The sequence below is a fragment of the Betta splendens genome, chromosome 17, assembly GCF_900634795.4.
Source record: "Betta splendens chromosome 17, fBetSpl5.4, whole genome shotgun sequence".
Taxonomy (NCBI): domain Eukaryota; kingdom Metazoa; phylum Chordata; class Actinopteri; order Anabantiformes; family Osphronemidae; genus Betta; species Betta splendens.
In genome coordinates this window covers 16,458,859-16,472,638 of record NC_040897.2, presented here as the reverse complement: position 1 = coordinate 16,472,638, position 13,780 = coordinate 16,458,859, and the positions used below count along the sequence as shown (strand labels likewise).

At 46.7% G+C, this 13,780-nt stretch overlaps 1 protein-coding gene across 1 annotated transcript in view; it reads right to left on the bottom strand.

Annotated features, from left to right (window-relative positions):
• LOC114844622 (discs large homolog 1-like protein) overlaps positions 1-13,780 on the bottom strand; it is a 51,612-nt gene that overhangs the window by 30,515 nt on the left and 7,317 nt on the right. The window contains 2 exon segments of the mRNA XM_029132134.3: positions 8,776-8,847; positions 10,299-10,462. Of these exon segments, the coding sequence (XP_028987967.1) occupies positions 8,776-8,847; positions 10,299-10,462 (236 nt within the window).

The window sequence follows — 13,780 nt, the reverse complement described above, 5'->3', positions numbered from 1 at the left end:
GGAAGAGGAGGAGACAGAGGAAAAAGATGGAGAGGAGAGAGGAGGAGGAGAGGAGGTGAAAGAGCAGCAATGACAGACACAAGAAACAGAGGAGTGAGGGGGGACACAAAAAGGAAGAATTGAGGAGGAGAAACACAGGAAGAGGAGGATGAAACAGAAACAACAGAGAAGAACACGGAGACATAGTGAAGCAGAACAGACCGAAGGTGTGTAGAGAAATTCCTGGAGCCGAGATAAACAAACACTAAACCAGAGTCCGTCTACAGCAGCTGATGCTTTGAACCAGTCCCTCCAGAACTTAACATTACCAGACGCGCAGGACGTAAACTACCAGACGCGCAGGACGTAAACTACCAGACGCGCAGGACGTAAACTACCAGACGCGCAGGACGTAAACTACCAGACGCCAAGACGTAAACTACCAGACGCCGGGACGTAAACTACCAGACGCCGGGACGTAAACTACCAGACGCCGGGACGTAAACTACCAGACGCGCAGGACGTAAACTACCAGACGCGCAGGACGTAAACTACCAGACGCCAGGACGTAAACAAACCTCAGGTCCAGCCACTGATCCATTCAGTGAAGTCAATTACATTTTGGACTGTTTGCTCCAATTAGCTTGTGTGTTTGCCGCTGTCTGAGCTGCTCATTATCAAAGCCTGAATCAGGCTGCACAATCACACTGATGCGTCGTGCACGAGCTGTGCAGACTGACAATGATCACAGCTGACAGGTTCAGATGTGACGGCCTCCTTCTAAATTTACCCTGCTGATTTTTACATTTGTTCACAACACCAGGTGTGTGTGTGTGTGTGTGTGTGTGTGTGTGTGTGTGTGTGTGTGTGTGTGTGTGTGTGTGTGTGTGTGTGTGTGTGTGTGTTTTAGGTCGACCTGGAATCAACCGTGCCCAGCAATATTGTGCTTTCTGTGACCTGTACTCTGGGTCCAAAGTTCCTCCTGATCATTGTGCAGGTCTAACTGACACATGCAGCTCTGCACCAGTCCATTCTACTAAACTGCTGCTTGTACTTGTTCCATTATCTGTCCTCACTGATGACATCATTATCACATCATCTTGATTTAGGAATGTACCGTTTATAACTATTCAGCACTTTGTCCAACACTGGACTCTTAAACAAAGCTGCTGGCTCCTCCTGCTGGGCTGTGTGGGAAAACTCAGCTCTGTAAAATCAATAACTTATCAGGTTAAGATTTTGCATTGTTCTGAAAAAGGTGGTGTCAAGAATGTGTCGCCATATAACATTGTAACTATTTGTTGAGTGTTGAAGTTAGTGTCAGGTTTGGCTTCAGAATCATTGGATTTCTACAAATTGTAGACGTTTAAGTTAGCTGCTCATTTATCAACAAACTTACAATGATTCCGTCACAGAGCAGACTGAACAAAGCTTGTAACAGCTGGGATCAGAGCGAACACATAAGCCTGGATTTATGTTTTTAAGTGAATCCGCTCCAATGAGCCGACAGCAGGGGGCAGCAGAACATCAGCCTCTTCGAACTAAAGCTCTTCCAGCACCTAAGCCTTAGACTGTGCCTTGAATCCAATGATTTGACCACTGAGCCTAGTTTTAACCAGGTTTGTTCAGGCACAGCTCTGACTTGGGCCTGTTTTCAGTTGTGCACCAACATTCTGCAGAACAAATGTCAGTTTGTCAGAGCAGTGACCTGCACAATCAGCAGAAATAAAACTATGCGATGAGTTTGTTTTCATCCAAACCTTAGTGTCAAAATATGAGACTGGTATAAGTCCTGCCAAAACCTGATGGTAAGACAAAGACAAGGAGTAGAACTACACTACCTGGTCATGTAATGATGGTGTCTGTATAAACTCTATCTGGTGAACCAATACTGAACTACATGAACATATCTTAATGTATGTGATAAACCCTGCAGCACTCGGAGCTCTTCTAACAAGACCTGTTTGACTTGTGACGCGTGTATATTCATTTCAAAACGCTGTTTGGCGACAACTTCTTGTCTCGAGTCGGCCCAGATGGGTGAGGCGTTGCCGTGAGGTGGTGGAGGTGGTGGAGGGGGCATTCGTCTGAGGCCATGTCTAAGCTTTGTGTGAGCCACTCCCTCCCCAGAGTCTGCTGTTAAAATGAAACACACTGGTTGAATTTAAACAGGGAAATTAACATCGTTTACACCTAAACTTTTTATATAAACATTCAACTCGTTGACGATAGAGATGGTCTAGCAACCAGGACAGCGCTGATGGAGACAGTAGATGTAGTGTAAATAGAGAGGCTACAGGATGAGTACAGAGGCTGAGGCCAGGACGCAGGAAGTGACACACACCTACAGAAATATCCTCATCTGATTCAACATATTTACTGTGAACTGGCCCTAAACTTGGCTGAGGCGACCTCAACAGGCCAGAGACCAGACCGACCCAGGACCGCTGCATCCTCAGGTAGTTCAATTTTCTAGCCGAGCCTCTAAAAGGTTTCAGGGGAAAGTGGCACATGGAAAAGCTCTTAGCAGAGCACAGTGAGAGGAAGCAGGCGCTTTGTGATCTGCTCCCTGAGGGAAAGCAATGAAGTCAATCAAAATGTCAAGCACTTCCTGTCCAGACCAAGACAGCCAGAAACACAAAGAGAGTTGGGACGTCGGAGGCCACATGAGAACAAAGCTGTCGACAGGCCGGGGAGGAAAAGCTGCTGCAGGCCAAGCAGTAAAGGGAGAGTCCACCTTAATGTGGTTCTGCAGCAAATAGACACCGGCAGTTTGGAGTTGAGGCACTCCAGTCAAAAGTAATGGAGGTCGTGGTTCCAAGTGTGGAGTCGTAACGTAGCAACACTTTACCAAGCATCTGAGCAGTGAAAGTCACTGGGCAGCGCTTGGATGTGACTCTACGTGTGATGTGGATTATGAAAGAGCCGGAGACCTCAACCAGTGGAAGGAAGGACGTTCAACACGATGCCATCGACTAATGCATCTGATCTGTAACAAGAGAAGGGAAGCTTCTTTTGCATTCAATAGCCCTTGGTAAAAATGTCTGGAGACCCTGAACTCTCTGTCCACAGAGAGTCTTCATTGTAACAGAAGGCAGAACTGTTTATCCCCTTCTCGTGTCTCTAACAACAGGGAGACGCCGAGGGAATCTGTTATTCAGCATGGGACAGAATCTCATCAACATGAATACAAGGAGAGATGGAGGCCTTAAGCAGTCATCTCACACTCACTAGAGACGGACGTAAAGAGCCTGAGGATATGGATTGATGAAGTCATTTTGGTTGGTTTGCAGCACCTGACATTTGAACCGGTGGAGACCTGCTTCCTGTTGGTGAGGCCTGTCCAGAACCAACTGTACCAACGTGACTTATGATATTAACCAAACACAGAACTTCAGCCGAAACCTGACATTAAAAGCTCCACTGAATCTGCAAGAGTCCATCAGTGGAGGTCAAAGGTCACAGCATCTAAACAATTGCTCTGTCCCTCGCTGTGTTCATCTGAACACCACACTCAACATCCCAGCATCCTCTCCTGCCTGCAGTCACTGGCAGCCTGCTACAGGTTTCACATGGCTGCTTCGCCTGGCTGGTGTCCTCCTCCAGGGCACATCAGCTGTTCACGGCACCAGGAAATCCTCCTGCCGGCTGACGACCCGGTTCTCACACTGGAACTGCAGCATCTCTCTACGGAAACCACGTCAAACAGACTGGCTACTGCAGACGAGAGACAGATGAGTCTGATCGATGCAGGTAGAACACTGCAGGAGGTTCTGAAGGCCAGTGAAATGAATAAATGCATAATCAGGGATGAGCTCAGCGCAGTAACAAACAGTGAAGACAAATGAAGACAGAAAATGAGTCTGAGGGCTTCAACAGTCTGACAGAAGGAGCAGGGAACAACAGAACCACAACCATGTACTTTGAGTAGAGCAAGAACAAACACTCACCTTTCATGTATAAAACCTCCATTTATCAAACAGTGCAGGTTGTTGATTCAAAATGTAACCAACCCTGTGAGGGAGCAGCCGAGTATAAGAGGAGCCGGAACCGAACCACCAGCTGAGCCAGAGCTAATGCTGCGTGTTCAAACCATCTGTCTGACAGACAACTGACATTTCACTGCTATGGATCCTTAAAACGTTGATCATTACCTCCTGAAACAGCGTTTGCTAAATGCTGCTCATGTCTGGGTCCAGTGCGGAGGGTAGAGGTAGAACATGATGGTTCTGGGTGTTGAATTGAAGCCAATCACACACTGATCGGGTCAGGTCTGATTATTATAGTCAACTCATGCAGCCTTCAGCTCATGGTTTCCTCTCAGTGATCAATGTAACTCAGTGGCCTTAAGCTGCATGGAACAAACATAAATAATTGAATTTTCCCAGAGCCCGTCCCTCAGCAGAACGACCTGCTGGAGTGTGTTGTTGAGATTGAAGCTGTGTCACCATGTGGGACATTTTCCAGATAAACATCAGCAGTCCTGAGCTGCCACTGTTGCCTTTATATTTACAGTCACATGACACCAGGTCAGACAAATCTTTAGGATTCCTTCATCCTCCGACACCAACACCTGCTGAGTTTTAGGGAGTTTAGGGGGTTTACGGACAAACCAATTCAAGTAGATGAACTGAGCTGCTGTGTAAAACACAAGAAAACCACCAGAAGCAACACACCCAAGGACGACTGACGTACTGATGGGTGTGTCTGTGGTCTGCCTGACCAGAGCCAGAGCAGAGCCAGGCCAGCAGGGAAAGAACAGACACCAGCCGAGTTCAGGGTGGACCTCCAACAGAGTCAAGAAAAACCAAACAAATCTAGCACTTCTGCAGAACACCAACCAACAGTCCACATCTGGATCACTGCCGTTCCTGCTCCAGCCACTAGCAGCTGCTGCAGAACATGACAATATCACTTCTGTGTGATGTTGTGATATCTGTGTGTGTTGGTTCTTCAGCTAAAGAACCAACACCCAGGGCAGACGGTGAGACAGCTTCGACCACTACCCCACATTCCTTGTGATCCGTATTTTGGTTGTTGTTTATGCTAACGTGACTCATAGCCATCTAGACCAGAGACACCTTGCCTGAGGCTGCAGGGAACACACAGGCACCATGAGGGTTGTTAGTGCAAATCCCCCAAGGCATCGACATCTGAATGACCGACGGACAAAAACAAATTAGAGCCAAATGAAAACTGAAGACAACCTGTGTATTGACTGCAACATGGACCTGGGTTCTGTTCTGTTGCCAACGTCCGTCCAGCTGTTGGAGCAGACGCCCAGAGGTGAACGGCTCCCCTCCATCTGCTGACCGTGTTTATAGTACTGAAGCAGAGCACAGCATCTCCTCGATGTTTGGTACCACAGCCGCACAGAGACTCTGCTCCCGGTTCTGTTGAGTGTTGGTCCTGTACCGGCCCATTCCAGAAACCAAGCAGAAATAAAATAGAACAAAAGATTTGGAACTGAGCAGAAATGAAAACAATGGTTTTGAGGGTTGTATCTGATCCAAGTAAATCCAAGACTCAATGTCCACATCATTTACAGCAGGGTCCAAACCCAGCTGATCTCTGACCCAATTAACTGACTGTATCAGTCACCAGCACCCCAGTGGGAGGCTTCTCAGTAGTAGCAGACTGTTATTCATTAGACAGGAGCTGTTCATCAACAGATCCATGTGTCCAGAGTCGGGCTGTGTCGTCTAACACCTGCAAGCTGTTTCATCAGAACCATCATGCATCACTGGCAGCCTCCACACAGCAAGTTCTACATAACCAGAACCTGCTTCAGGTGAACTGAGTCTAATCTAGAGCCACAGGTCTTATTTTCCTCTTTCACGTGTTTTGCCAGACTAACCCAAGCTGCACGTGCTCTAAACGTGTTGCAGTGTTGGATGGAGTGTTGGACGTGTTGGATGATGAAAGGGGACACGGTCAGTGGTTCGAGTCCAAATGACCTGCATTCTTTTATCTTTAGTGAGGAAGGAACGCGACGGAGGAGCGCAGAGAAGCCTGGACAATTAGCCCATTATTGGCCTCAGCGCCGTCAATCATTAGGAACTTGGTTCCAATGACAGAGCCTTCTTTCAGTACCTTCATCAACTGACGCGTCTCCCACTTAACTGTGATGCACCGCTGTGTTCTCCACCGAACTCCCATTAAAACACACAGAAACAAAATGACAGCGACAACACCAACACGAGCCGTCCGACAAACACCACGTCAATAAGCAGTAAACGTCCATTATCGAAGCGGCCCGACCCAGCGACCCAACATCCGAACCAGCTGTTGGGTCGGACACAAGCAACCGAGTTTAACACTACCATAATATGGGTTTTAGGAGTCGGTACCTTTGTCGTGACAATGCAGATGCAGTCCATGGTTCCGATCAAACATCAGGTCCCGTGACATCATCATCTCATCTCTTGCTGTCTGAGCTCCAAACGCACCGACCACCGGAGAGTCACCTCACGCTGCCCCCGGTCCCCGAAGCTCAGCGGGAGCGCCGGGTCAGGCTGCCTTCACGCACCATGGGAAACTTCACGCTCATACGAGAGCCCGCTTCAATTCGGAGCAGTAACCACGAAAGGAGGAGAGGGTAACCCAATACAACCGCAGCAGTGTACAGACCCATTATCCAATCTTGTTCGATTGTCAGTTCTGCGGTATGCCAACGTGTAAAAAAACAAAAAAAATCTGGAGGTACCTGAAGGCAAGACTGTAATGCCTGCTCATTAGGACAATCTAAAGAAACAATTTAAATAAGATACAAAACAAACAAACTAGAAGTTACTTTAGTGTAGAGATTATTTCTTATGGTTTCTGAGCTAGGTTATTTAACAATAACCAAGGGTTAGGGTTACCCTAATTCACTTTCAGGTGTGTAAAAGCATATGGATGTTCCATCTGAACCCTGTGGTTCACAAAAATAGCCTAATTAAAACAATCAATGATCGGAGAGGTGTGTCCATTTAGCTCTAACAGCTAGCAGGCCATCTTCTGTCAGATGGTCAACAACAGGCTGGTTGGCAGCCACACAGGAGGACAGTGGTGTGGAGAGAAGATGCAGTAAAGCTGACCCACATACACCTGAACGCATCACACCAGGTAGGACTCACAGGACAGGAGGAGCAGCTGAAAATCACATGTATGAACACCCTCTCATGCGTCTCTGCGCAGACTCAGCGCTTCGTTCCTGTACTGGTAAACACTCATCCGTGAGTAAACACCAACGAGAAGAGGTCGGAGGTGCAGCGCTGCATTCCCCCGTAACAGAGGTCTGTACGCCGTAAAGGTTGTGAGTACGACTATGTGATAACGTCCTGCTCTGGTTTACCTGTTGTGCTTTTTGTCCTAATTTGTGTAAACAAATTAATTCAAAGTCTGAACTGAAGAACTCAGATTTTAAAGCTGGCAAAACGTGACAAGCAGAATTAAAAGTAATTATTGTGGATTATTCACATCCAGAGGATCATGTTTGTTATAATGTACATGTTTGTCAGGTGATGTAAGAAACGCATCCGCTCATCCAGACGACTCGACGACTACGTTTGTGTTGTTATGGTTACGGCAGCCACAGATTCCACTGCAACGCCTCAGTCAGACGGATGAACATGTTGAGAAATGTTCACAAAACAGACGAAGCAAAACATACGTTGGTGCTGAGCTCAAAAATTAGCGTGACCCATAGATAAAAAATATATAACAGTCAGCATATGTACAAACCCTTGGCTCCACTTCAGTCAGATACGTAAAGAACAGAGGATGACATGACCAACATGGAAACACAAACACAGGAGCCTGAGTCGACCAGAACCACCACCACAATGCCCTGAACATCAGTACAGCTCCAGCCTAAGTGACCCGTCTGGTGCCGGGCCACGAGATACGACAGCATGAGCCCAGTGTGCGACTGGAGCTTTAGGAACCATTAGTGGCCCATGGAACCGGTTGAGGCTGTGGTCACGGCTCAGTAGGTCACTGTACTACCTGGTTGGGTCCAGGAAGAGATGAGGATGTGGGTTAAATACTAAAGCAACAACACAAGGGCTTCGACCAGGAAGTGGAACCAGGAACTTGTAGTGACTATTAGGTTTCACAACATGAGTTAACAAGCAAAGCTTTACTTATTATCGACCTGTGATCCTTCTTGTGGTTGTTGAACAGGTGAGTGACATTACATGGTTTAAGTAAATAAAATGCTGAAGCTTCGTCTTAGGCACTACGCCAACCTTCTACTGCTTTCTGGTGATTTTGACCTGGAGAACCGGGACTGAAGCAGGAACCTACCTCTGTCAGCCCTGCAGACAGTGTGGATGTGCTCGTGGCTCTGAGGACAGGAGATGTACTGTTCAGACCCAACAACATGAACCAAGATGAACCATGACCCCTCAGCTGCCACAGACTACCCCAACATGTCGCTGCGTCTGGAGGCACACACTGGCTCAGGCCTCGGGGGGCGACCGTACTGGCTACACCCCGTAAGCCTCCTCTGCTATTGTTGACAGGGATAATGTATTAGACTCAGAACTTGAGCAGTGTTAGGTTTGACTGTGGGAAGATCATTTTAATGGCGACTGAAACTGTGCATTGTACCTCTTTGTGTGTTCTCTGTTTAATTAGCTTTAATGAGCTACAGCAACATGTTGAAGCACTGAGGGCAAGCCGGACCCCTGACCCTGGACCCAGACCCTCCCTCCAATGGTCCCGACACACGAGGACTGGATGGGACATGCGGTGAAGGTGGACGACACCGACACCCCCCCCCACCAACAGCAGCAGGCGTCTGGTACTTACTTGTCCGTCGTGGCCTGGCGAGCGATTGGCCTTCGCCAACACGTGAAGGATTTCATTAAGGAGGGGGGAGTCCTACGAGTGACCGTGTGTGTTTACAATCAGGAAAGAGGAGAAAGAGAAGGATTCAATGCAAACACCCAGGTCAAAGAGCATCAGCATTAGCAGCCTCTGTCGGCTGCTGATTCAGGGGAGTCTGTGGCTGCAAAGCGAAAAGTGAAGTGCAGGTTGACACCTTAGACTGACTGGATGTGACCTTTAACCTTTGGCCCTGTGTAAAAGCAACAGACGACCAGAGTAAATCGAGTGCATCCATGAAGTCAACAAATGTTTTTCTCACAGTAGGAATATGCTCTTCCTCAAACACAGAAAGCGTAAAGATTACAACCCAGGATGAAATGAAAAAACATGATAGCAATGATTCAACAGCTTTTCTCCACTAAAACTCAAAACTCTGTCGTTCAGACAGCGTCTTCATTTTCTGGTTGTGGAAAGCAACAAACACACCCTGGGTTATGAAGCTGCTCTGAACCCAAAGTCCCTGCTGGTGAGTACCAGGCCCGGTTTGACTCAATCATACAGAGAATATCCACCAGCTGTTCACCTGCAGGTTTCACACAAAGCTCAGCTTAAAAAAAAAAACACTTGATACCAACAAAGTGACATGATGTTGTCCAATTTGTGATACATGGGATTAGAGGTGAACACAGTCCACTGTCACAACCATGACATTCAGAGGGTTCAGGCTTCAACAACACGCTTCCTGGACATCGTTGAGCTTTGTTCCTGTCTCTCTGACTGTTAGCGATGCTAAACCTGAGTATGCTGATGCTTCAGTACAAAAACCACAAATTTAGTAGAATGGAAATTTCCATATTAACATTTATGTTGATTATTCTTCAGTTTAACTGTACACAATGCTCTGATTTCATTATTCATCTCAGAACCGAGACAGTCTCCACTGTAAATGTGCATCAGGACAAAAACAAAAATAAAAAAGTGAGATGTCAGCAACAACGTGATGAAGGAAGCCGAGCGATGACGCAGCTGCAGCTGATGCAGCACAGGAAGAACATGAACCGCAGAACGGACTGGACAGAGTCCTGCAGCAAGCCGGCCCTAATTATTAGTGATGCTCTAGAAAATCACCACTCCGCTGATGCTTGGGGCTAATAGCCTCATGGCTTATGGTAAATGCAGTGATGAGGGAAGGAGCTGGTTTCTGATCCTCAGACTACAGCTAATAATAACAACAAGTAGACTCGGGTGAGCTTCCAGCCTGAGCCTTCATCTTTTACGTCAGCCATCTTGTCCCGGCCCAGTGCAGCTCACCTGAGCACATTCATCCCATACCGCTTTTCAGCAGTTTGATCTATTTTGAACACTTTCTATTTTTATTATCAAGCTGCTACGACTTCACCAACATCAAACAGCCCAAACCTGCTGATACTGAAGCTTCTGTTGTGTTTGGGGTAATGAGGCTTTTTCTAAATGCCAACAGAGATGGACCTTGGTCCTGCTCTTACCTCGATGCTGGTGCTAAGGCTGGGCAGAGTGTCCGAGGTCACCGTTGTGCTTGGAAGGCTGGAGAAGTCCCACAGGTTGACGGGCGCTGCTGGGTCCAACCCCTTGGAAGACTCCACCCATCTCTGACTGTCCAATAAGGTCACTTCGTAAAATTCCTGGATATCTGAGACCACACAGGAGCAGAAATCAGTTAATGTAAAACCTCATAAGGATAATCTTAACAAATTACTTTTACTTTAAACTCCACCAGTCCAGATCGGCGACGCTAGCTATTCACATGGAGCCAGGCCCCAGAGAATGTCTTACTACAAACCATCTGAACTAATGATCTCGTCTGATTCGTGAGTCTGTTTACATGAGGTCCACATTACAAAAAGCCACCACAGCAGCAGCCACCTCCAGCAGGCCAGTCTATTTTTAAGGGTGAGGACAGAGAGAAAATACCCACAGCCCTCAGTGGCTCCGCTGACAGCAGCTGACACACGTTTCCTCGTAAACCAGGGTTATTTATATCACCCCAAGAAAGATAAAGGTCAATACTTCCAACATCATTAAAACATCTTAAAAGTATTAAAAGAAGTTCTCAGCTCTTCCTTGACTGTGTTTGACACAAATCCTGCTCAGTCTATTTGATTAAAAGCTCAGACTCATAGTTTGTCTCACATAAGTGCAGAGGCCTGTGAAACACAGAACCTCACTGAACATGATTCCTGAAGGTACACATCTGCCGCCGTTTGGTCAAGGCCATGTGGTCAACCCACACGAACGTTAAACGTCCCCTTGAATGAGATGTTTTCTGTTTGGTGACTGGTGAAATGTAATGTCACAGGAGCACGTTCGCAGAGTGAAGTTTTTCAATATACGAGGGCCCGGACCCTGGGGGATCCTGATGTTGAGAAAATACTTGAGAGTAGACTCTGTCGACGGGTCTGGTTAGTTCCCTTTTTGCAGAGATGTCCGTAAAAAGTAGTTTTGGTTCATTGTTCTGGCTGGAACAGGAAATCTAGAGTAGGAAACCGCTGAACTCTGAAAGACTGGTTCGGGGCAGACTTCACCAGTCTTCACCACCAGACAGAAACATTACAAACTTAATGACAAGTAAATATGGCGATGAAGGCCTTTCATATCTCAATGATTGGGTAAATAATTATGGGTATAAACATTGCTTAAAAGGTGAGGTTATGGGGTAGGACTAGATAAGTCTAACTTCCTCCCACTCTGTTAAAGCATGTGCGGGGTAAATGGAAAGCTGAAATGCAGTTTCTTGTTTATGTGTGAAATTATGTACGTTGGTATATCAACTGCTTTTACATGTTTGAAAGAATTGATGATAATAATAATATTATTATTATTATTATTATTATTATTATTATTATTATTATTATTATTATTATTATTAATAATAATAATAATAATAATAATAATAATAATAATAATAATAATAATAATAATGACCAGATGTACCCGAGACCAGTTAGAGCACAACAGAAGCTTATGTGTTGCCTCGACCTCCAGTCCATAGAAACTCCATCTGTCTAATAACAGACGTCTGGCACATATCTTAGGCAGGAAACAAACTGAGCTGAGGTAAAACCGTGAGCTGAGGTCTGTGAGGCACAATTCATCTGCATGGAGGAGCCGCACCAATAGCGTCAAGTCACTCAGTCAAAATGTACATGCAGAACCGTCAGTCCCGGTGAACTCTGACCTCGTGTCTAGCACCAGAATCTGTGTGAAGCAGCAGCGTCTGCTAGTAAAGGGATTACAGTGAGGTGCGGGTTATTCTGGGTTAGTCTGAACAGGTCTGTAGGGATGAAATGAGGTCACGCCTACGTCACCTCCCCTCATCCTCCGGGAGGCGCTACAGGCCCACGAGGGTCAAAATACTGACAAGCAGCAAAGAGATCATTCTTATTAGAAGCCACAAAAACAAACATTTAAACGTTTAATCGGAACCAGCTTCACAGCAGCCATTAGACAGAATGTCAAGAAGTTGTCGGGTTTCCCTGACCGTCCTCAGGGGACGACCGCAAACACAGCCCAGTATTGATGTCACCTCTGTGGAAATGTGGGACGGTGTCAGATCGTTTACAGTGAAACTAGGGAGTGTCTCCCTTCTCAGACGTTGGCTATAAAGCAGCAATGTAGTTTCCACCAGACACTATGAATGCTCATCTTTCTGTCATGTTGCTCTAAAAACATCTGCCTGCACATTAACCAAAGATCCTGCAGCAGACTGGGCCACGGGGCAGAATCCAGATGCAGTGTCTCACCGCCTCCCATGACTGTGTAAACAGCACACAGAATTTACTGAATAACAGAAACACACACACGAAGGAGGTCAGACACACCAACACCTGGTTTGTGTCACTGTCTGAACAGAGCAAGTGGGTTATGGATAAGTAAATGGTGCATGTAAATCAAATCAGACCTGGAGTCAGTCCTCAGCAGATGGCTGTGAGGCAGAACGAGCACATCAACCATTCACTGTGCTCAGCCTGACACCAACAAAACACCAAACCTTCTGCCTTTGACAGAGAATCAGAATAAATACTAATCACAGTAAAGACAGTAAAACTAGGAAAGTCAGAAACTAAATGTTGATTTACTCAATTGAACAGAGTGAACAGAAAACCATCTGTTTGTGAGGAATCAGGCCAGGCTCAACTGAAAGAATGGAAGGAGAGCAGCAAGTGAAGCGCGAGCTCTGGCCGTCAGTAAACCAGCAGCAGTGGGATTAAGGACTGGGGGTAATCGTCGTGTCCACAGAAGGATTACACTGTGACATCTCTTTGGGGGGGTTGGCAGATTGAAAAGTGAAATGTGTTCATCAGTGACTCAAACACACCAGGCCTGGACCCTCACAGAAAAACGTCACCCCTGCTTGAAGGATGGACGAGAGTCTGGTCTGGACAACGTGGAGGCAGATGGAGCCAAGAGCCTGGTGGTGGTCAAAGGTAGAGACATGACGAGCAGCTGAAAGCCACCAACAATGGAGACAAATGTCAGGTCAGCGTAGCTGTAGGAAACACTGAAAGGATGCGAGCAGGTAAATCTGTACAACACCTGCTTCCTGACTGCTCACCTGAAGCTCAGTGTCATCACTCCTACCATCTGGCTTTGTGGGGCAGTTTGATCAGCCTAGAATCATTCACTCTTTATGTTAGCTCTTGTATTTGTTGGGTGGATTTCAGTTCATTAGCCCAGTTCATTAGTCTGACCCTGATTCATTTACACAGTGACACAAGGCAACCAGGAGTGTGAGCTCAGCTTGTGTTTGTGTGTCGTGGATCTCTGGGGCTCTGCCTGTTTGGTGACTGACTGACTGACTGACTGACTGACTGCAGCATGGAGCGTTTCCTCAACCACCGACTGACACAACCTCAAAGCAAATCCAACATCCCCACGCACGGTCTCTGCACTCAGTTGGAATGAACAGTGGTCCAGTGGTTCCAGCCCGTGGAAGCTGTACAGTGCATAG